Source organism: Parambassis ranga, chromosome 2, assembly GCF_900634625.1.
Source record: "Parambassis ranga chromosome 2, fParRan2.1, whole genome shotgun sequence".
NCBI classification, from domain to species: domain Eukaryota; kingdom Metazoa; phylum Chordata; class Actinopteri; family Ambassidae; genus Parambassis; species Parambassis ranga.
Window position 1 is genome coordinate 13,651,355 of NC_041023.1, and position 23,133 is coordinate 13,674,487.

At 40.9% G+C, this 23,133-nt stretch overlaps 2 protein-coding genes across 3 annotated transcripts in view; one reads left to right on the forward strand and one right to left on the reverse strand.

The window, feature by feature from the left end:
* fhod3a (formin homology 2 domain containing 3a) overlaps positions 1-15,588 on the reverse strand; it is a 38,688-nt gene extending 23,100 nt beyond the window's left edge. Inside the window, exons 1-3 of one of the 2 annotated variants that reach the window (XM_028429923.1) lie at positions 15,061-15,588; positions 10,712-10,821; positions 8,455-8,522 (exon numbers count right to left, since the gene is read on the reverse strand). In XM_028429923.1, the coding sequence (XP_028285724.1) occupies positions 8,455-8,522; positions 10,712-10,821; positions 15,061-15,225 (343 nt within the window). In that variant the 5' untranslated portion in view covers positions 15,226-15,588. The remainder of the gene's footprint in view (positions 1-8,454; positions 8,523-10,711; positions 10,822-15,060) is intronic. The other variant, XM_028429931.1, reaches the window with a different exon arrangement.
* Positions 15,589-16,461: 873 nt separating this feature from the next.
* LOC114453206 (sodium-dependent neutral amino acid transporter B(0)AT1-like) lies at positions 16,462-23,032 on the forward strand. Its single transcript, XM_028432982.1, has 12 exons — positions 16,462-16,709; positions 19,713-19,853; positions 20,148-20,294; positions 20,380-20,552; positions 20,744-20,854; positions 20,929-21,041; positions 21,190-21,318; positions 21,391-21,553; positions 21,634-21,838; positions 21,932-22,091; positions 22,173-22,335; positions 22,427-23,032. Exons 1-12 carry the CDS (start codon positions 16,511-16,513, stop codon positions 22,634-22,636), a joined length of 1,914 nt encoding a protein of 637 aa, XP_028288783.1. The 5' UTR covers positions 16,462-16,510; the 3' UTR covers positions 22,637-23,032.
* Positions 23,033-23,133: the final 101 nt, after the last annotated feature.

Here is a 23,133-nt window from a genome sequence, read left to right on the forward strand (position 1 = left end):
TTTGTTATTTTTTAATTTGATGCAGAAAAAAAGTGTTCCATCGTTAAACAACACAGAAAAATTGCACAAACCAATAACAGATTACTGCCTTTAAAATGACTTTATACAGTGTGAGGAACAAATTAACTCCCATGCATATGTGTACTGTCCCATGTGTGCGCATGTGTGGGAGTGTCATCTGCAGTTAAACAGGGATTCCCCGGTGCCTAGGCTGCCTGCAAACTCGCTCAGGAGTGGTCAGATCCCTCCTTCTCTTCCTGCCATAATGAGATTAGTGCTGTGACCCTTCAGCTTTTACTAATCCCTCAACATTTACTGCACCATCTACACATCTCCAAAACAGAAAAACCACACAGGCCAACTCAGGCTAGACACTGCCTAATCCACTGCAATTAGACTAAAAAACACACTGCATTTTGTTGCACTTGTCACAAGTACAAAATCAAAAGTAACCATAGTCTAATTCAGCTTAGCTGGCCTTAGAAAATACATTAACAGCGCTAAAGCATCTATTCAGGAAGTGATGACTCAAACACATCATATACCAAAGCTGCAGAGTTACAAAAAGCCTGCAAAGAGACATTAGAACCCACATACTAGCCTCTGACCAGGGAGAATGCTTTTAGCGAGGACCTATCTTTATTAGGCCACGTGCATGCTTATTTGTGGATATGCATACACTGAGGTCAACCGTGGGTAATATTTTTCAGTATGGTACAACTGTTGGTCAGGCAAGAGGTGAGGGGGAGGTGCACAGCTGGTAGTCAATGCATTAAAGTTCAGTTATAACCGCTGACTCGTGTTTCTGGAGGATTTTGTTGCACCTCTTTAAAAAAAAGAAAAGAAAAGAAAAGTGATGCCGCTGTCTAGGCCAATCAGTCAGTTGGCTGTTTAAACTGGGTCTTCAGTGGGATCTGGAGAGCTGGATTTAAACCTAGGAAGTCTTTCCCTCTCTGGTATCACGCTAAAAATATAGAAGCATCGGGTATCAGGCAAACTGTATCCACCTCGGGTATTCAGGTTCAATCTTTGTTCGGGTCACTTAGTGCACTCACATTTGTTATTTAATGCTGCTTTTCCTGCAGGTTCCTCAGCATTTTGTGCACACATGCCCAGTGGCATAAATAAGTTAACAATCCATCTGCCATACGCTGATATTTGGACAATAATGCATGATTTCAAGTGAAATGAAAAGAAAAAGCCAGCAGACAGCAAAGGTCAGACTGTTGTGGAGGTTATTTTGCGACTGTCTATTTTTTGTCTGTTGTCCTTGGCCTGCAGTGCTGGAAGCTGCTGATGGTACAGATGACGATAGAGGCCTCATGAGTTCAGTGTGTACGAGAGAGAGGAAGCTATACCTCAAAAAGAATAATGACTAACCTAGACACACACCTTACACAGCATGCACTCACACAGGCATGACAACAAGTTGCCATGCACACAATTCTGGACAAAACCCACAACCTTAAGCTACAATCAAGGATATCAGCTGTGATAGAAGCTCAAAAGCAGATGTCTTCAGGAGGGAAACTTACTGACACAAACATCATACACACACACTAAAATATACGGTATGTCCACACACACTGCAAGACCAGTGCCGCCCTTCATGTGCCCCTGTCACCTCTGAATTAGTCCAGAGACACACACATAAATAGTAACTTACAACACAAATGCACACTGTGCTTCCTATAGGCACCTAGTGTTACTGCAGCAATAACACATCTGAGCCCAACAAGCAGCTGCAACAGTGCTCAACAACACACAACACAACATTAATACCATTACATACATCAAGACTTTCTCATCACTTATAAGTCATTATGTCGTTTTGTTGCTCTCTAACTGCACTTAGTATAAAATGTGACCTGTTTTTTTTGCAGTGTGCAGCCAGACACAAAAAGCTGATTGTGGGAAATATTGTGGTGTTCAATCCCACATACAAATGTGCACGTGTGAAACAAGTGCCCAGTGTTTTCCCCTCGCTCTCCTCCCCCCTCCACCCTTTTGTCATTCTGCCTCACTTTCTCTCTCACTCACTTCTCACGCTCCGATGTTTGCGTCATTGTTCACTGAGCAAAGGGAGTGTGTGTCAAAAAAACAGCAGACGAGTAAAGAATTTAGAAAACAGACTTGTCACCGCTATGTGTTACTTGAAGCAAGAAGCAATGATGATAATATAAGGCCACAAAAAGGAGCTTAAATAGGCAGAAAACACCTGGTTTAGAAAATGCAAATAAGTTAAAGGGAGTAAAAGGGAGTGAGAAAGGCAAACACAGGGTGAAACCAGAGCGGGACTAACAGCAGTCAGAGCGAGTAAACAGAGAGGATACAGGAGGATATGTGCCGCTTGCTTACTGGATTAACCGAGTGAAATCTTGCTGTGACTCATACCGCACTTGTCTGTTATTATACTCCTCCCTTGTGTTTGTGAGTGCGTGCATGTTGTGTATCCTTGTGCCCTAAATCAGCCGGCAAAATGATATATGACATGAGCCACAGTATGAAAGGGATATTTACAGACACAGAAGAGACCTTATCTGCTTTTTGGAACTATTTTCTCCCTGTTTGTGTTGCCCCACTGAACACTGAAGTAGTTGCTGATTGTACAGATGACAACAGACAGCTTATCAAGTGTGTGTGACAGAGAGGGAGAATGACAGAGCTGGTGGTGTTTCCTAAGCAACCTCCAAGTCAGTCTATCCAAATTAATCCTTCTATTAAGCTGAACAGGAAAGCCACAGTGTAGAAACTGCGCCGTTACTCTCCTTCCTCACTCCCCCCTCTTCACCTGAGAGCCAGCAGACCACAGAGCTGTGACATAACACTCAGACCTGCTGCTTCTTCTCTGTCTGGCAGGTGCATTTCCTCCTAGCTTTGTTTTTCCCTTGTGTCTAGCGCCCCTTAAGTGATCTACCATTTCCCTGGAAATCATCCCTCTCTCCGTCTCCTTCCACACATCCCCTAAACCCATCATCTCTGAAACCCCACGGCTGCTCAAGATGCCAAGCCTGCAGATTCTCCTGGATGTTTAGCCTGTGGTAATTGTAATGTTTTATTGCATTATGTAATAGTCTCAAAATGATTAAAACAGACCAGCCAGAGGTTTGTGCAGGCTCACTTGGGTGCGTATGTGAACAAGCTCAGACAGAACACAGAGATGAGTGTGCAGTGACACACACACACACACATATATGTAGTGATATATTTCTTACTTTCTCTTCCAGTAAGCCTGCTGAGGCTTGGAAGAGTAAAACCCCAAACAGCAGTATGCTGCACCACAGCGCAGCAGTTGGGCTTCTCATGTTTGTCAGCATAAGTACAATCCAGGGAAAACCCTGCCACATCCACAGAAAGACCACACCACACAGCCACGGATCAATAGAGTGACAAAAGCAACACACACACACAGCTGGAATCTAGATTACACAGCACAACTGTAAAGGTTTTGAATAATCATATGGAAACGTGCTACAAAATAATAAATCACCTAGAACTGTTCACCTAGATCTGTTAACTCGGATTCCATTTTTAGAAAAGTACAAGTTGCTTTTCTACAACAGCTGTAAAGTTATTTCTACACCTCCATCATCGGCCCATCTCTACATCTCCCTTCGCAGTAACTAAAGCATGACTCATGTGGGTGCTCCTCAGCAGCTGGTGAGGGTAGAGGGAAAACGGTTTGAGTAATAGGTTTAAACTTGCATGCAAATGAATGAGAAGTCAAACAAAATATCCGTGTTGACTCAGAACTCAACAGAAGGATCATGAGGGCACAAACTCCTTGAGCTGAAGCCACAGGTGTCTATCAGGACAAAGAGTCATGGACTGTATGCGAAGCTGTGCGTCAGTAGAAATAGATTTAGAGAGCAGAGCTTGCATGCCAGGAGAGACATAAAAACTAGGAGTTAAACAACAGAAGTGGAAACCTGGGAGATGTTAATGGGGACAAATGGTAGAAAATGATGCCAGATCAAAAAGCAGCAGCATGCTGAAGTGTAGCACAGATATAGGGCAGCATGCCAGCAAAAATGTGTCTGGACTTCTGCTGCAGATGTCCTATAGTGCTGCATCCCTCCCAGAATTACCAAGCATTATCTGCCTGTCACACCATGGCATTACCAGGCCTTATCTCCCACAGCAGGGGGACACAAACACAGTAAATCGCTGTTAGAACCAGCTGTAGTCATGTATTTCTGCAGCATCTTACTGCTGTCACTGCCAGAGTGACTACTCCTTTATTGCTCAGGACCACCCTGTCAGCATTGTAAGCTCTCATATTTAAGGATTTTAGTTTGTGTAACTCTCACTGATGCCATCAAATCCTCAAAATATCTCTTTACCGTGTTTAAATACTCTTGCGATAGATCCCATCCTTTTGCATAGTGGCCTATTATCACTTTTCTATCCAATAGAAAGCACGACAAAAACCTACAGTTGGGTATAGTTACAATAGTTTTGGAAACTGTAATGGAGGCACAGAAAGGATGCAGCAATCCCCCAATTTGAGTCAAGCAGCTAATTTGTTATTTAACAATACAACCAGACTCCACCCTCAGCATCTGGCCCCCACCGCTCCTTTACAATACTGCAGGGGGTGATTAGAGATGGATAATTGGGACGGAGAAATCCAAAAGTATAGATGGGAAAAAGGGAAAAAAGGGTATAAATTCCAGAGCTCAGTGCCAAGGGATTGAAGAGGCTCCAAAACACATGCAAGGTCTTTTGTTCTGCACTCAGGCTCTTTTTGTTTCACCTGCTGCACCGCTCATTACAGGGAGCTTTACCTGTCAGATAGCGTGCCCGCTCTATATTTGATCACTTGAGTTACTGCGTATCCTTTCTCTTCAGGAGAGGCTGGGAAATGAGGCCGCATGGGAGAAGCTTTAAGAATAAACATAAAATAACGTGCAGTTTAATCAGTCTACAAATGACAAAATTACAGTTTACACTTACACTACACACTTATGCTGCGTAGTTTTATAATTTACTGACATGCCAAAATGATTGGTCTTATAAAATTAAAATGAATCATGTTATTACCTTATCTCTAGAATATCTGAAAACAAATCTTCATTTAGTAAAACCATAGAAAATAAAGGTTGCTAAAATAGATACAATAGATCTGCAGCTGATCTCAAACCAAAGGCCATGTTGGCACCTTTCAAAGGATGGATGTTAGACACTATTAATTCGTCAGCAAGGTTTACGTATTTATTTAAAATGTCATAATGATCATAAAAACTATTTTCATTTTAGCCTGAAGGCTCTCCACATGTTGGGTCCCCTCAGAGAAACAACCCTGACCACAATGAACTAATTAACATCACACAATTGTTCCAATAATTGTTCTGGCACTTTCATGTTGTGGAAGGTAATGAGGAAGGATTCCCACAGGTGCCACTGACGCTGAGAGCTGCACTCATTATGTAAAACTTCTGTTTAGTGCAGTCTTAAATAAGAAATCTAATAAAATATTCTTCGCTGTGTCCACTTTACTTCCCTCTTGCTTCTTTTTACTCTCACATTTAGCAATAATCATGCTGCCTTCCTCGCATATTTCAGTGCTGTCAACACTTTCTAAAGATAACACCTCCACTTCAACCCCCCACCCCCACCCCCGCTACCCCCCCGAACCACCTCTCTGACACCATCCACAACAACAGTCCAGCAACAGAGACAGCTAAAATTAACCCCCTGAAACAAGGGATTCTGATTGGCACTCTGCAGACTGTGGGATCAGCCAACAGGAGAGGTGAAAGTATGGGAGTTGATATTGAAAGACAGCAGAACAAATGAATGCTGGAGACACACAACACACCCACTGTGCATACAAAAAAATCCCAGTGGGGAATTCAGAGAGTGAGAGCTGAGAGGTTCTGGATCATTAAAGGGCCTCTCCACATTGATGCAGAGTAACACCAGCTGTCAAAGTCGCTATTTTGCTGACCATACTGAAGTGTCCTCCTTTTCATGTGCATCAGAAAAACTCATTAACTCACAAGCACTGTCACACCCTCACTTACACATTACAGAGCTTCTTTAATCCCAAACTGGCAAGCCTGCATGCAATTTGAACTTTTCGCAAAGGTGGTTTCTCATAGTCATTTTTCTCACCCTTGCAGCTTTGAAAGAAGATCAATGGGGGACCGTAGAAGGTCGTAACACTGAGATCTAGCTAACATTTGACCCTAATACAATGAAATCCTGATCTTTACCAATCAAACCTGAAGTCTGAAGATTAGGGAAATCTGCAAGGAATTGATCCTTTCCTGCATTTTAATCATGAAACATTACACATCATAGCGGGCTCAGCAATCCACACAATTCAAACATGCAATCCTGCAATGCTGACAAACGTGTCACACAGACACTTAATTCTGCAAGCAATCTGCATCCTTTTCATTTAGTGAATATCCTGCTGACCACTACTCAGAGGATTTGAAGGTCAAGGCCCAGAAGGATTACAGAGGGTAGATGAGTGGACAGCTGAAACGACACTAAGAGGGGGGTGGTGGCTAGTAGATCTTTAAAGTGAACAGATCCCTCTGACTTGCTTAAGCTATCTGATTAATGCTGCAGAATTGCACACTGGCACTTCAGAATAACAACTCCGGGCAAACATTTGGTTACTGCTCAGCATGTGTGCCATGCTGAATGAAATCTGGATTGTGGTCAATATAATGAGAAGTTTAGTCATCATGACTTGGCACTGGTCAGATCGCTCATGGATATCATATGGTGAAGAAGCAGTGTTGTTTTAATAAGAAGCAAATATAGAGAACTGCTGGTTTTCTTTAAACCCTGGGAAGATCCCTCATAGGAGCCAGTTTATGTGTGTGTGTTGTACATATCCACAAAAGACCTGTATTACACCACTGTACACTTCATTTACTTAGAGACATTGGAGGATTACAAAAAAGTGTTAGTGTTTGTGTGTGTATGCATACAGTTTATAGTGTATGTTTGTAGCAGGTGGTGGTCATATACCACTGAGCCTGGACAAGCCATTGCACTTGTGATGAAATGGATCAAAACAGTGATTGACTAATATTTATGTAATTCTTTGCACTGCAAACAAGCAGAGTAATGACCCTTGTACCTCAAGGCTGTACTTCAAATACACCCCTAATATAATACTTGATCATTTTTCTGGTTGTGCACATTTTCTCTCTTAAACACTCTAAACTCCACTCAGACTGACCTTCCACCTCATCACGTTCTCAGCCAATCAGAGACTCTGAATCAAGGATCCAGAATTAGCACTGCTATCACTGGCACGGAGAGTGTTGACCGTGCAGAATGGCAACTGAGAAACTGAGTAAGAAGCACACGGCATAAAGAAATCAAGTAGAAAAATTAGAAACAAAACTGGGATCTCAAATTGGTATCATAACTCTATCAAAGAACATATGTTAAAACTTAAGATGTTATATTAGCAATAAATATAGTGTTTTTGAATTTCAAATGTTAAATTCTGGCCTTGCAATACTACTACTGACTATTTATTTTGATGGATGTTTTTAATAAATGTACTCAGTATGCGGGAAAAGATTTAAACTGACATGGTGGCTTTCACAATAAAAGCCCTGCAACTGTTTCTAATATACATGTGGGCTTTAAATTTATATTGCAGAGTTTCTTTAACACAGAAATCGGGGGAAAGATCAAAACAAGCCTTAGTATTAAAATAGAAGCCACTATCTTATCAAACAGAATGCCTTCAGTCAGACTCTAACACAAGCCTGCGGCCTGCAGCATTCTGCAGTTAAAATGAATAAAGCCTCTGGTCACTTATTGAGGAAATCTGGTCACAACCACCTTGTTTGGGCAAGTGATCACCACAGTCATTCAAGATACATTATGTGGGTACCAAAAGAAGATTATTTTTTTCTCTTTTGGCAGAGGCTCCAATGATGGATTCATGTTCTCATCATAAAACAAGATTGATGTTCATGCAACCTTCCAATCGAGATAAAAACATGCTAACACTGCGATAAAAAAAGATTTGTTGGCTATTTCTGGTATTTCATTACACAATGTTGCCCTTCAACTAAATCTCATATCATTCCTTCCCTCCTCTTGTAAATCCCTCATTCACCTCTTATCACAACGTATTTCTGATTTTGTGCTGTTATCTTTTTATTGCCACCTGCAAACATTCGATGATAACCACACCTCCCTTACCTCTTTCCTTCTCACCATCTTTACACAGTGCCTGCATTCTGGTGTGAAGACTTCAGCATAATGCAGTTTAGTAGTGTGATAACACACCTAAAACAACGAGACACACACACACTAAAAACTTACCTCAACCTTTTTTCCTTTCAGCATGTAATAGCTCCCACTGCACTGGTACGAGGGGTTCTGTGTGTTCTCATGGTTGCTGCATTTGTGTGTGTGTTTCCATTACGTTAAAAAACATGCTGCGTAAACATGTCACACACTACTTACCGATGCAGGCATGTACACGGACAGTCAGCTGGGTGCGTAAAATAACACTGTGCTTCTTTCCTCTGGACCTAAGAGAGAGAGAGAGAGAGAGAGAGAGAGAGAGGGGCAACAAAGACAGACAAAAAAGGAATTATTGTGTATTCAAAAATATTTTCTTACAGCCAAAGCTACCTCACGTTAAGCGCAATTTTCTTGGCTGATGATTGTTCATTGAGAAAAATGGGATTTAAATGTAAAATATGCATCACTGATGTTTTCATAATGCTGTTGGCATGATGGGAATGATAGAAACAAACAGAAGCCTGCATTAAATGTGTACCCCTATACTGATATACATCTGAGCTGAACTGCAGCAGACACAACACACATCCGCACACACCTCCACATGCCATTGTGCAAATGAAGACACACTAATAAAACACCACATTTCTAGTGGGAAAACACTGAAAAACATCACGAATGATTGGCATTCTGAGCACAACTCAAACTCCCCTTATTATCTTCCAATCTGATGATACCATCCAAGCAAGGGGAAGCACTGCCCTGAGATTCCCATTCTGCTGGGAATACACCTATTATGTATAGCATGGGTTATGACAAACAAACAAGAGCTGGCATCTTATCCCTCTATGTGCTCTGTGTTATCAGCTTTGCTGGGAAATAGAGCAAAAAAACACAACTTGTTGAGATTTTGATAGGAAAAGTTCTTTTTTTTTTTAACTTTTTCTGATGTGACGTTTACAGCAATGAGAACCGAAAAGGCTAAAACTGGCATACAGCATGTACCATTTAAATCTGTAGGATGTGGTGCATTTTGGTTCACACAATTTAAAAATATGCATGTAAATATAGATTTTGAGTCAGGTGAAAGTGGTTCAGAGAAAGACTACAATCTACAGGGCCTATTTTTTCTCTTCCCTATCGTTCAGTGGAAGCTGAGCTATCCTTGTCACCAGAAGACTTTGTTTACTGTCAACTGTGGTGAGCAGTGTCTTGCCACAGCTGGAATCACAACGCATTCTTGATGTGTGGGAACATTGATTCTGGGTGAAAATTGGTTTGTGTTCTTTATAAAACCTCTGGATATTTTCAGAAAAAGAAAGAATTTCCAGTAAAAAATATGCTTTTTTAAATCTCACAATATGTGACCAGCATATTTATTACAGTCAAAGCTGCATTGAGTGTGATTTCAGAGTAAATATGTGACAGCGCAGTACCATCTTGTCGAAATTCGCACCCACTACTGTGGATAGTGTGTCTGTGAGATGCTATTGAAGCTAATCAAGCATCACACATTTTGGATATTTTGGCAAAAAAACAAAAACAAATTCTAACTCTAAACTAAAAGTGTGATTCATTCCCCCTGGTAGTTCAGTGTGAGACAGGCAGGTCTGTCAAACCCAACCAGTTCCTCAGCCACTCACACATACACACACAAGCTTTGATTCACCTGTCTATCATCTGTCAAAGGGCAAAGCCACTCACACACAGGAACAAACAAATAAATGTGCACATAGAAACGGGTGTGCATACAAATAGTTGGAGACAGAGAACAACTCAGCTGTGTAGGTCTCTCATCACTCATCGTGCTGTCGCCCACAGTCCTTAACAGATCAACATACCAACAACTCTCAACATACTGCCTTAGTGCTCCAAAGTAGTGACCATGCTTTGTTTAGGCTGCATTAAATTTATTTTCACTGACTTTCTTGTTCAATTGTGTCCTTGATGAAATAAAGTTGTTGTGACAACTGAAATAAAATAGTACACCTCATAGGAAAAGGTGCTACACTGCAGCCAGGAAAATGAAAAACCTAACCTATTTGCTGTAACACACTGACACACACAGAATAAACACAGCTGACCAAGGCTGATATTCTCATACAATGTGTCAGTTACTATATATGACACAGGGAAGCCAGCCTACACTACAAATGCCACTCTACTAATGGACTGTGAATGTGATTGTCTTTTTGAATAGTTGTTACATTTTTGCTTCAACGAAGAATATTATTTAATATAGAAAATACAGTGAGAGAAGAACAGTTGCTGTGGAAGGGAGGGCACATGTGTCCTCCTTTCCACTGTGCTTCATACTTTCCATGAACTTGGGCTTCCAAGTAATCCACATTCGGCAGCTTCTTCCTTTTTTATAAGAATGAGACTCAGGAAATACTTATGAGGGAGAAAAGCTGCATCTCTTTGTCGTATTATGTATATTATATTTGATGATTGTATGCAAGTGAGTCACTCTCACCCTGTGTCATCCTGCTGAAAGCCCTCCAGCTCATCCCTCTGCTCAGCCAGAGAGGACTCCAAGTCCAGATAGGTTCCATTGTGGGACAGCTGAAGTGCACAGTCATCAAGCTGTGGAAAGAAAAAGAAAAAAAAACGTATTAATACAGAGAAAAACTGAGCAAAAGCACTGCAAAAAAAGGTGATTTTACACATAAAAAAGTTTGGTCTCTGGGCTCAGTTTCCTTTAAAGCATCCTTACAGTGTCTAACAGGGCTTCACACCCTTTATAAAACAATTTGAGCCTGTAAAATAAATCCAGTTTACAGGGCTGAGGGTTTGAACACAAGTGTGTACAGGGCTCTGAGAAGAGAGAGAGAGAGAGAGAGAGAGAGAGTGAGAGAACCATATGTGGCATGGCTCTGCTTTTGGCATTCTGAAGCTGTTAAGGGAATTAAGTAGTAATAAAGTCTGCAGTACATGAAACCACAACCAGAGTGGAACACGGAGGAAGAAAGACAGATTCAAGCGCATTTAATAACCCGCTGTAAGAAATATGACTCTTAAATATTGCTTCAGCACATTGGAGTGTTAGTGGAGCTATCACAGCCATTCCCATAACGCACATGTTTGCATTTATGTATATGGCAGATTGTGATGATTGTGTGTGTTTTTTTTTTCCCAAAAACACAGCAATCTCACACTCATGCTGCCTGCATGATCTTAGGTTACTGCCTAGTATACGTCAGAATTGACCCACTATGCTGTGTAATAAGAAACCCCGCTGACTGTGAGACCAGGTGCACAGCAATATATCTGCACACCACTGGCAGCGCTGATGTTTATTAGTACAGTCACAAGCTGATAGCAGGTGCGAGCAGCCGTCCCAGAGACAACACATTAAAAAGGCAACTGACATCATTATGTTGCAACATTCAGACATTATAGTTGTGACACGGGAGCAGCTCAGTGGTATATATTCAAGCTGTTTGATGACTTTTCTGACCAGCAGAGACCGCAGATCACAAGACCTGCTGCTGCTGCTGCTCCCTGTCTGTCCCTCCCTCCCTTTCAGTTGGAAACAGAGAGACGGACTGTCGGATGGACTCACAGCATAAATATAACCGTGCTATATTTACTCTGCTCTGAGGCAGCATGCACACAGGAGCTCGAAGGGTGGGTGTGTCCACAGGAGCTGGGAGTTGAAGGGGGGCACTGCCAAGGCCGAAATATCACAAAGAAGAAGCTCCATGGTAGCGATGAATTTTCTTCTAATTTATCATAAGCAGCACAAGCATAAACAGTTCATCATTACTCCCTCCTAATAACATTAATCTGTCTGTACTGTACTGAAGCTAATCCACAAAGCACACAATTATTGGACATGTGCAATTCTATGTTTTGCTCAGTTAATATGCTGGTGTTGCTACAGTTCTGTCTCTGACTGGAACTACAATGAAAGGACAAAGAACTTCCAGCCTGGCAACAACAGAGAGAGTGCAGTTGAGCCTTTCAAGGTGAAAACAATTCATCACACTCCAATGACTTTGTACTGTGTGAAGGTGTCTCCTTGTCACTGTTGTGTGCTTGCAAGCAACTGAAAAAAAGGCCCAAAATGTGCTGTGTTGTGGGGCACACTACATTTGCTAATTAGCACACAATGTAGGGAAAAGTTGTGGGTGACGGGAATGTTAACATGTTTTTGATCATGAGCCAAAAGAAAGGAAGCATTTAGTAGTATGCCATTGTTTGTGGTCGTTTATACATCTCACTAAAACCCCACATGTTAATCTTACAAGATGATCAACAGAGGAACTGACCACACTGCCTTGTTTGGCCTAAACATTGATGAATTCAAGTGTGAATAATTTAGGTTTTACTTGTTTAGTATTAAAACACAAGTCTACACTATTCACGCTTTCCATGCATGTGAGATTTGGCAAATCTCAGATTGACCGGGGGTAGAGTTGGTGTGCAAGGGGGGGTTAATCACATCCTGTCCCACTGCCCTGGTTTTTTCTAAAGAAGACAAAAACATTTATTTTAGCATTATTCAGCATGTTTAACATTTTGTCTACATTTCTACTGATGTTGTGTCTTTTTTGGCACTTAGACTTAAGACTTGAGAAACAGTGCCGTCAAATCCAGCTCCCTGCTGTGCCACACATGATAATAAATACTGCTTGGACAGCAAGAAGTGAGCCCATACTACTTTGTAACACAATATGTTAGCAGCTAACCCTACAGAGTGTTTCTCTTTCCTAAAACACTTGGTTTTGTGTAATGGGAATAATAACATAACAAAACACATCATGCTGGAGAGAGGTGGCTAAATAAAAAAGAACAACAAGCTCTTTACAGCTCAGGGCTCCAAGACGGGCCTGAGAAACACTTAAAGGGATAGTATACTTTACACTCATTTAATCAAAATCTCTCAGAACAGCAAGGCAGAGAAAAGAGAGGGGGTGTAATTACTTCCATGTTAAAACAGCACAGAGCCTGCTGGCGATCATGGTGGGACGACGGTTAACGATAGTCTTACGTAACTTAAACGATGAGTTTTTAAGAACTTTCTGTGTGTGTGTGTGTGTGTGTGTGTCCGCATCAGAGCCGCACAGGATTGGGCTCTTTGAAGAGCATAGAGGAGGGTGTGTTCTACACGGCCATTAAATCTCCCAGTGTTACTTTAATGAAGTTAGTGCTTTAATGTTTTTTTGTTTGAGGGAGTTTGTTCTAGCTGTTGGACTGATGGTGCAGCTCCCGCAATTAGCTGTGGCTCATGGTTGATACTTAACATGTAACTTATTGATATTTTAAATGTAGAAGTGATGGTGTCTGTTGTGATAGAAACTTCTTTGTTGGACAAAATGCCACACAAACCAGTAGCCTTGGCATCCCACTCCAATCTTATGTGTGTGTGAGGACTGGTGCATGGTCAGAGAGGTGGAAGAGCAGATGGAGGAAGAGGTCAGGAAAACCACGGCACCCAAAGTGAGGAGAACAAAGTGTCGCAAGGGATCCAGGCCCCGGCCACAGGAATTCTGGGACAAGTGACCTATACTTTACATGCAGGCCCGGCCAGGCCAGCCATACACAGAGCTCTACCATCACAGCATAATAACACGGCAGGCTTTTCACAGAGAAGAGCACAAAACGACAGGAGGGCTAGTTTAACAAAGAAAGTGAAAGGGAAGAGTCAAAAAGTGAGCAGTTTTGACATTTTCCAATAATATACTGACACTCAAGCCTCCTAAGAACCAAGGTTTAGATTTGGACAGTCTGGCAGGCAAATTTGCAACCATTCAGTTTCATCCCTATAATCTAAGCGCAATATCCAGTTGCCGTTGCGCGCAGGCCTTTTTTCTCCTGATGTGAAAAAAATTGCAAACACAAATGCAGTCTGTGCCATCTGTCCTGGTATAGGTCGTAATCATAAGCTTTTCTGTGCTGCGGACCATTTTTCATTTGTTTTGTGGCTTTTTTAAAGATGGGGCAGCAAAAGATCTGCTGCTTTGGAAAACCGCCGAACGCTGCTTTGCTGTCTGGGAGGGTCGAGTGCCAACAGTTAAAACTTTCCTACAGTTAACTTTTCAAACTAAATTCTCAGTATGGATGGTGCAGAATCTAAATAATAACAATAAGGTCAGAGAAAGTGTCTGTGCAGCTTGTGTAGCCTCTGTGGGTGTGTTAAGTTTTACTCAACCTTGTCAGTGAGGAATGTGGTGTGTTTTTTTTTCAGGGCTGCTTCAAACACTGAAATTCAACGAAAATGGCAGCTTTCATTGATTTTGATCACCTCTGGCTGAGAGTGCTGCTATGACTGTCACTGCTGCACAGATGAAGGAACTCGGGGTCCTGTTGCACTGATGCAACCACCTGTCACAGTGACTTGCAGTGTGCAAAAATAAGGCTTCTAGAATGCAGATACACACGTGGATGTTTTCAATATTTTTACACCCCTCGGCAGAGAGAGGTCAAAGGTTGCAGTCTTTTTTGATCCGGCTCATTGGCACCTCAGTTTAGCGAAGGTGTACCCACACTGGATTAGATCGGAATTGTTGAATCAGAGTGAGCATGATTTAGGCTTTGTGGGAAAACATTTGCAACCTCATACCATTCCCCAGGCTGGAAAGCCAATCAGTTGAGCTTTCATGTGTTCTTAAAATAGCCCCTGAATGGTGGCTATGGATGTTTATTTGTTGAAAGCTTGAAGTGAAAAACCAACAAGCTTAAACCTTATGAACCTCTGAAAATCACATGTAAACAGCACTTACAGATTCTAACATCCACATCATGCGATGTTATGGTACTTTATAATGTATTTCTGTGTAGACTATTTTTATACTTAATTCCAGGATGTGATAATTCTACCTTATGTGGAGCTTTGAGCAGCCGGTGGACGCCTGCGAGCTGGTTGATGAGGGGGATATCCTCTCTGAAGGTGTACAGCGGTGGTCTCGTCGGCTCCGGGAAATTGGTGCTGTTGAATGGATCGGTGTCATCTAAAAACTGAACCCTGCAGACAAACGTGGCCATGGTGCATCCATGCAAGTGGCTCCTCTGAGGGGGCAGCCCTTTTCAAATGAGAGCTTGTGTTAGCGGTGATCGCTCTGCTCTCTGAGCGCTCCTCTCCTGGTAACGACAACAAACTCCGGTCGCCAAGTGCGTCCTGTGCGCAGCGGCAGCAACAGCAGTAAGAGTGGATGGCGGAAAGATGGCACAAAACACCAAACAGGATCTGGTCTCGCCTCCTCGCTGTGGGTTTGTTGATGTGTTATTCTCGGAGAGGCAGGTGGCCAGTGATAAAACGGAGGCAGCAGGCGGACTCCAGCTTTGGTGCCGGAGAGTGAAGGATCAGCGCAGCTTGGGACAGCCGGTCTGCTGTCTGTCTGAGTCCCACTAAATCCACCCCACACCCCACCCCCACCCCCCGTATCTATTTTCCCCTCTACCTCATCTCTCCCTCCTCCCCCTTTCCTTTAGATCGCTGTCTCCGGCTTAGCACCGGCTTTCTATATAAAAATGAACTGCACTAATCCTTTGTTATATTTATTCAGAAATTAATATTATAAATGTCATTTTAACATTTGACATGAGAAACAAATAAAGCAATATATTGGTAGTAGCATATATTTAAAAGTTATGGTGCTTTATAGCTTACGTAGAAGTAAAATATATCAAAACACGTCTCCTAAGCTCGTTTATATATAACTTCTTCTAACTTTCTACACAGCAGACGTAGCCTGAACGTAAGTCTGTTAAAGGGCCATCTTGACCAATACTGACATCTTGTGGCCAATGTGGCTGGCTGCATGTAGGAATCTGGTTTTTGCTGCATAGGGCAGACTTTTCCTATAGAATCAGAAAATTCAATGAAATTTTGGGGTGTGACAAATGCCTAAAAATGGCCTGGAGACTAATAAATGCCAAAATATTTGACATTACTGTTTTTTGAAAAAAACATGTTTTTTTGTAAAAATTGTGTTGTGTGACAACAAGGAAAACACCACCTGTGGCATTTCTGTGCAAGATATTTATACTATAATTGTACCAAATATCTTCATCTTGCATATTTACAGTGATTTTGCAACTTCTTTTACAGACATAATGGATGATTTCATGTGGAATGACCCTATCAATAATTATCAAGGACATTTTATGGACACGGATGGCCACGCTACACCAACAAGGTAAAAGATGACAGAGATAATCTGTCAAGTGTGAAAACACAGTGACGCACACACCATCACCACTTGTGCTGTTTGATAGCGAGCAGTAAGACCTTTCCTGCTCCTTGTGAGAAAGCCTGCCCTGATACACTATGAGACTGGTTCTTCCCAACCCTGGGCTGGAAGAGCGGATCCCCTCTCATGGGGACCTGGAGAAGATGGAGAAAGAGGAGGCAGGGGACAGGCCCAAATGGGACAACAAAGCCCAGTACCTGCTCACATGTGTGGGCTTCTGTGTGGGACTGGGTAACGTCTGGAGGTTCCCATACCTGTGTCAGAGCCATGGAGGAGGTAGGCTAGGCTCTTCTACCGTCAGAAGGTTGAAGCATCAACTTCAACCTTCTGAATAAAAATGACCTGGATGATTGAGAATCTTTATCAACATCTACATTAATATCAGTGAAATGCATAATGATTCTTTGTAGTAGGAACTGATATTCTTAAACTGTCCAAGCATATATTATAATGTGTATTGACTCACCCAGTTAGCAAATTCTAATGTATCTTAAGTGTTTTATTATTTTACATATATAACTAAGATGCAAACAATAATCTTTGAATCCTTGACTCATAACTCAGACCTTTTTGTTATATGCATATATATTTCCATGACACAAATAATGTTGACAATGTAAACGCTGGAGAGAAAATACTAGGCTTACATGATCCATAATGCAAAGTGCACTATAAAAACCATGATGTGTCATTGTGGTGCTAATATCTGCACTTAGAGTGATTTATGTTAAATATTAACTCTTAGAGGTGAATGGAAATTGCAATATAAAGCTGAAATTTCCATTTTATAACTAAGAGCTAGTGATGCGTAAATCACTGCAGGCTGCAGAGCATGTTTTCAGCTAAGGATGTTTAACATGATTTTATTTTACCTGACCACTCTTTAATGACAGGGGTGATGTAACTGGAGTATTTCAGAATCAGAAATACTTTATTGATTCCAGGGGGAAATTGCTTGCATTCCAGGTGCGCCATGTATACTCAAAAAACAGGTTAGAAATATAAAATCAGGTAAAATACTAAGAGTAGCATACAAATAAAACAAAAATTCTAAACATTAATAAACATTCAAGTTAAATCCAGGCAAATGAAAACTGATAATATATATCATATATAATACAACCTATAATGTGTGTTTACAAGGACTAACAGAAAAGGGAGCATTTTTACTGATTCCTTGAACTTTAACCCTGAGCTATAATTGGTGTAATTGCATAAGCATGGCCTTTTCAGCAGATAATAGGTGAGCAGATATCAAATCAAGGTGGAAAAACAGGAATGTTAATGCTCTGCAGAAATGTGTACCGTTGGTAAATAATACATATAATAGCATTTTTATATATATATTACTATTTTGCATTAGGTTTAATGCCATGTGCAATGGTTGCCATTGTACCATTGCCATTGTATTTAGCAACATTTTGTGGATATAAACATCAAATGTATTTTAATTTATGCATCTCAAGCTGCACTAATAGAACTAGATTGTAGAGCCTACAAAGTGAAAGTCGTGTAGATGAAAAAGTACAGAGTAGCATTTGTCTGACCAGAAAATACTATTTGCACTATATCTCTGTAAAATTGGATATTTATGCAGCTAAAAGCCACAACAGTGTGACAAAAACAAGTTGATCTATCCTCATAATTTTTCCGGTTAAAAACACATAATGTCTGAATGTGAAAAAATTGGCTGCACAGATGTTAACAGGCTACCTGTTGTCTGCCAAAGGTGAAACCATGTGACACAAATACAGGAAATGATTCGCTTGAAATGATTCGTCTGAACTGTACTATTAAATTTAGTAAACCTGAAAAAGAAATAGTATGTCCTTGTACATAGTTCAAATGTTAAAGCATCAAGGCTTTTATGACTGACCCACAGTCCTACACACAGCTGAAGTCACACGAGAGAGCGCAGATAAGTTAAGCAACGATAGCAGGAGTGGGGAGTTCAGCACAGTGTTTTATGATATCTCACAGATGAAAACACCCTTTCCGGAAACCATAAGAGTCTTTTTTTATTCATTATTATTTTTATTCAATTATTATATCCATGTGAGTGTTACTATAGGTGCTCTTTCTTTGATATATCACAGATTTCTTGTGTGTTGCAGCTAGTTTTTATTCTTTCTATTCTGCCAAACTGCATTTCATCGGTTTCTTCTATTCATTGGTGAAAACCACAGGGTCAAATCACATGTCACTAAGCCTTCTATTCTTCTTTCATTACATTTTTCTCTCATCTACATTTACTGTGCGCTGTCTTAATCTTGCAAATTCACTCGGATAAATTATTTGTTATTAATTAATTAGTTAATCAGTAACTCAATAGCAAAACTGGTGACAGATGGGCATTCAGATTAGATTATCACTCTGTTCAGCACAAACACATGCACAATCAAGGCATCCTATAAGGTCATTCCAGGTGAAATTGTGTTTGCTGCATAGGGCTAACTTTTCCCATAGAATCAGAAATGAAATTTTTTTATTAATTAATTTGATCTAGAATAGTTTGGGTGTGATAAATACCTAAAAATGGCTGGAAATCAATAAATGCCTAAATGTTTTGCATCACTGGTTTTTGAAAATAGCACATTTTTAGTCTTTTGAGTCTTTTTTTTATTTTGTGGTTTTCCCTTTGTTTATAGTTGATAGTTAAAAACTTAAACCTAACAAACCAACAATGTGAAACTCACATCTAAACAACACTAAGATAAACAGATAATTTGTCAAATGAGGAAATCCAATTTCCCAACAATCTAAGTTTCATTGGTGTCAAAGTAAAACATGAGCAGTCATTTAGGACAGTGTACTACCTCAAGGGGTTAATATTTTGTCATTACTGTACTGACATAGGCAGCAATTAGAATCTAAATATGGTCATCACCACCTTTCTGGAAAACCTGATGATCATTCATAAGCACCATAATCTGATGCGTCATTCAGCCTCTCCATATCAGCTCTTTAAGATCATTGCTATCTGAGTGAGTCCTGACAACAGACTGAACTTTCAGCCCTGACCCTGCTCCAACTGCTCATGCTCGATAATGAGGACAATAAAAGCCTTCTTGTGGTTGTCTCTATACTGCATAAACCTGCAAAGTTAAACGAGACAAATTCTGACTGACAAATGTTAATGAATGACCAAAAAAAAGAATTATAAAACAAGGAAGAAGTTATGGAGAAATTATGATCTAAACACTAAACAAGGTATATTTGATCTAACATGTATCCCCTCTATCTTTGCAGTTATCTGAATTCTCCTTGGTGTGTCTCTAGGTGCTTTTATGATCCCATTTCTTATCCTGCTTGTTCTGGAGGGCATCCCTCTGTTGTACCTGGAGTTTGCCATTGGTCAGCGCCTCAGAAAGGGCAGTGTAGGGGTTTGGGCGGCAATTAACCCTTACTTGACCGGAGTTGGTAAGTGTAAATGGGTGCTTATGAAGGTTAGACCATGCTTTGCAATGCAGTCCACAAGGATTGTCATTTAAATACAAATTCCACAAGTTCACTAATCTATCTCATAATATTATCAAAGAGATAATATAATGATGATTCAGCCCATAATGTTCTGACTATGAGCCATCGTATTACGATCTAATGTTCCTCAGATGTACACTTAAGGCCCGTTTACAGCCTGGTATAAAAAATGTGGTTTGTTTCAAGGATCAAAATTTCAGAACTACCACTGTTACTTTTCCGCTTATGTTCAAGGTATAGCCTCCATGACTGTCTCATTCTTGGTGGGTATGTACTACAACACCATCATCGCCTGGGTGATGTGGTACTTTTTCAACTCATTTCAGCTCACCTTGCCATGGAGCCAGTGTCCTCTCAATGATAACCTAACAGGCATGCTACCATTTGAAAAGAAATCTATAATCTTTCATTTTAATAGAAACACAGAAGCAGTCTGACTAACCTCAGCTCCTTGTAGATTTTGTCTCAGAATGCAAGCGCAGCACTCCAGTGGACTACTTCTGGTACAGAACCACACTGAACACTTCCCAGGCTATAGATGAGTCCGGAGGGCTGCAGTGGTGGATGGTGTTGTGTTTGGTTGCTGCTTGGAGTGTGCTCTATGTTTGCTGCATTAGAGGGATCGAGACCACAGGCAAGGTACATCTGTGAAAGAGCATTACGGCTATTAATGTGGCATGCATGGCAACATAGATACATAACAGTAATATGTGTGATGTAATATAAAAAAAGTTTAAAGCTGATCCCACTTTAGAATAACTCTGTTCACAGTAAAGATTTAAATTTCAACCTGAGGTCCAATTCAGGGAAGTAAAGTTTCTTTCTTCTAGGCTGTGTACATCACTTCCACTCTGCCGTATGTGGTCCTCACCATCTTCCTCATCAGAGGTCTGACTCTGAAAGGCTCTGTAGAGGGAATCAAGTATCTCTTCACACCAGATGTAAGTACATCCATCATCTAACTCTGCCATCAGCCTAGATGCAACAGCTTTACTGTAACATTGTCCATTTTTAGCTGGATGAGCTAGTGAACCCGGCAACATGGCTGGATGCAGGGGCGCAGGTTTTCTACTCCTTTTCCCTGGCCTTTGGGGGTCTTATCTCATTCTCCAGCTACAACCCTGTTCAGTAAGCACACGCTACTGTGGATTATTGTAGACAACTCCTAATCTTATCAGTGATCTGCTTCATTTTTATGTTTGTATGTGTAGTATAAGGAGGTACAGGTGTGTGAAGATCCAGTAGCGTATAGCCAAACATATATTCTCCTTTTCAGCAACAACTGTGAGCAGGATGCTGTTATTATCTCCATCATTAATGGCTGTACGTCTGTCTACGCTGCCACTGTTATCTACTCCATCATTGGGTTCCGGGCAACAGAGCAGTTTGACGCTTGCCTTAATGAGTATGTACACGAAAAAGGATTTTAAATATTAAAAACTATCAATATTTCAGGTTCCTGAATGTTCTATTTCAGAAATATTCTACTGCTGCTCAATGCTTTTAATCAGGCTGAGGGCTCCATCACTGAGAGCAACTATGATGAAATGCTGCAACACCTCAACAGCACCGCCTCAGGGTCAGAGGTCATTCAAGGCTTGGGCCTCAGCCCCTGTAACCTGCAGACATTCCTCAGTGAAGTATGTTGATGATTTATAACCTGTTTGCCTGTAAATCCATCCGTCCATCCTTTAAGTGTTACAGGTGAAATGTCTTCCAGGGTGTGGAGGGAACGGGCCTCGCCTTCATTGTGTTCACAGAAGCTATCACTAAGATGCCGCTTTCTCCTCTGTGGTCTGTACTGTTTTTCATCATGCTCTTCTGTCTTGGCCTCTCCACCATGTTTGGAAGTATAGAGGGAGTGGTGGTCCCCCTGCAGGACCTGAAAATCCTCCCCAAGAACTGTCCCAAAGAGGTGGTCACAGGTACACACTGCACAGACCCATGGGGCATGGATGATTGTACACAGATTACAACACTGGATAATGGCATGTTAAACATGTTATGTTATATTTCAGGGATTGTATGCCTCTCATCCTTTGTGATTGCCCTCATTTTTGCCTTGCGGTCTGGTAATTATTGGTTAGCGCTGTTTGACGGTTATGCAGGCTCCATCCCCCTGCTCATCATAGCTTTCTGTGAGATGACTGCTGTTGCCTATCTGTATGGAATGGATCGGTAAGTGAGTGCAATACTGCACAGGACGACGCGTGTTGTCTCACACATGGGGCTCTGAATCTGATCGATTTTGTCTGACAGGTTTAATGAGGACATCGAGTTTATGATTGGACACAGACCTAACATCTTCTGGCAGGCCACATGGAGGCTTGTCAGCCCTTTGATAGTCTTTGTCATCTTTGTGTTTTACTTTGTCACCAAAGTCCAAGACAAACTGTCATACATCGCCTGGAATCCAAGCTCGGTACAGTAAAAGGCTGCACTCAGAATATCCCAGTAGAATACAAAATCATTCAATTCTAAAACCATATTTGAATTCTTTGTCATGTTTACAGGCAAACTTCCCCGTGTTGGAGACGTTACCCTATCCCAGCTGGGTCTACGTTATCATCTTCATCCTGGCGGGAATTCCCAGTATTTTGATCCCTGGATTTGCTTTGTATAAATTATTTCAAAGATGCTGCTGCAAAAAAAGTATTAATAAAGATGAAGTCAGCACCATCTCAGCCAAAATCTACATGTATGATGGTCCAACAAACTCATAGAATGACAAAAATAACCCTGGATTTTGCTGCTACACCAATGTGATAAAAAGGTAAATAAATGGTGCTTTACAAATTCCATCATAATTGGAGTAATAATTCAATAGTGCGTTATAAATACATATGTTGTATTTTTGCATTTTGTGTTGTTATGTCTTTGTGAATGCAAAAATGAAGAAATGTAAATGCAAACAAAGTTCCTACTTTCTTCCTGTGTGTTTTCCACTACGTAAAGCATAGCATAATGTACATCCTAAATATAACTTTAGATATGACTGTTGCAATTTTACAATCAGAACACAGGAGTCTATAAACCCAGACATAAGTCTTTGTTGGGTTAATAATTGCAGAGTCTGAAAGGAACACTGATAAGGTTTATATGCCTTGTTAACTGCTTGACAGGGGAAAATGATTGTATATATAAAAACTTAAAACTAGAAAAGTGCTTTCATTACTACACTTATATTTATCCCTAAAGAAAGGAATAGACCAAATGCGTG

Bases quoted from the DNA above. Each gene is read 5' to 3' on its own strand.
- LOC114453206 (XM_028432982.1), top strand. From the start codon at position 16,511: ATGAGACTGGTTCTTCCCAACCCTGGGCTGGAAGAGCGGATCCCCTCT. The intron at 21,042-21,189 runs GTAAGCACACGC...TCTCCTTTTCAG, and splicing joins TCCAGCTACAACCCTGTTCA to CAACAACTGTGAGCAGGATG. The intron at 21,554-21,633 runs GTATGTTGATGA...AATGTCTTCCAG, and splicing joins TGCAGACATTCCTCAGTGAA to GGTGTGGAGGGAACGGGCCT.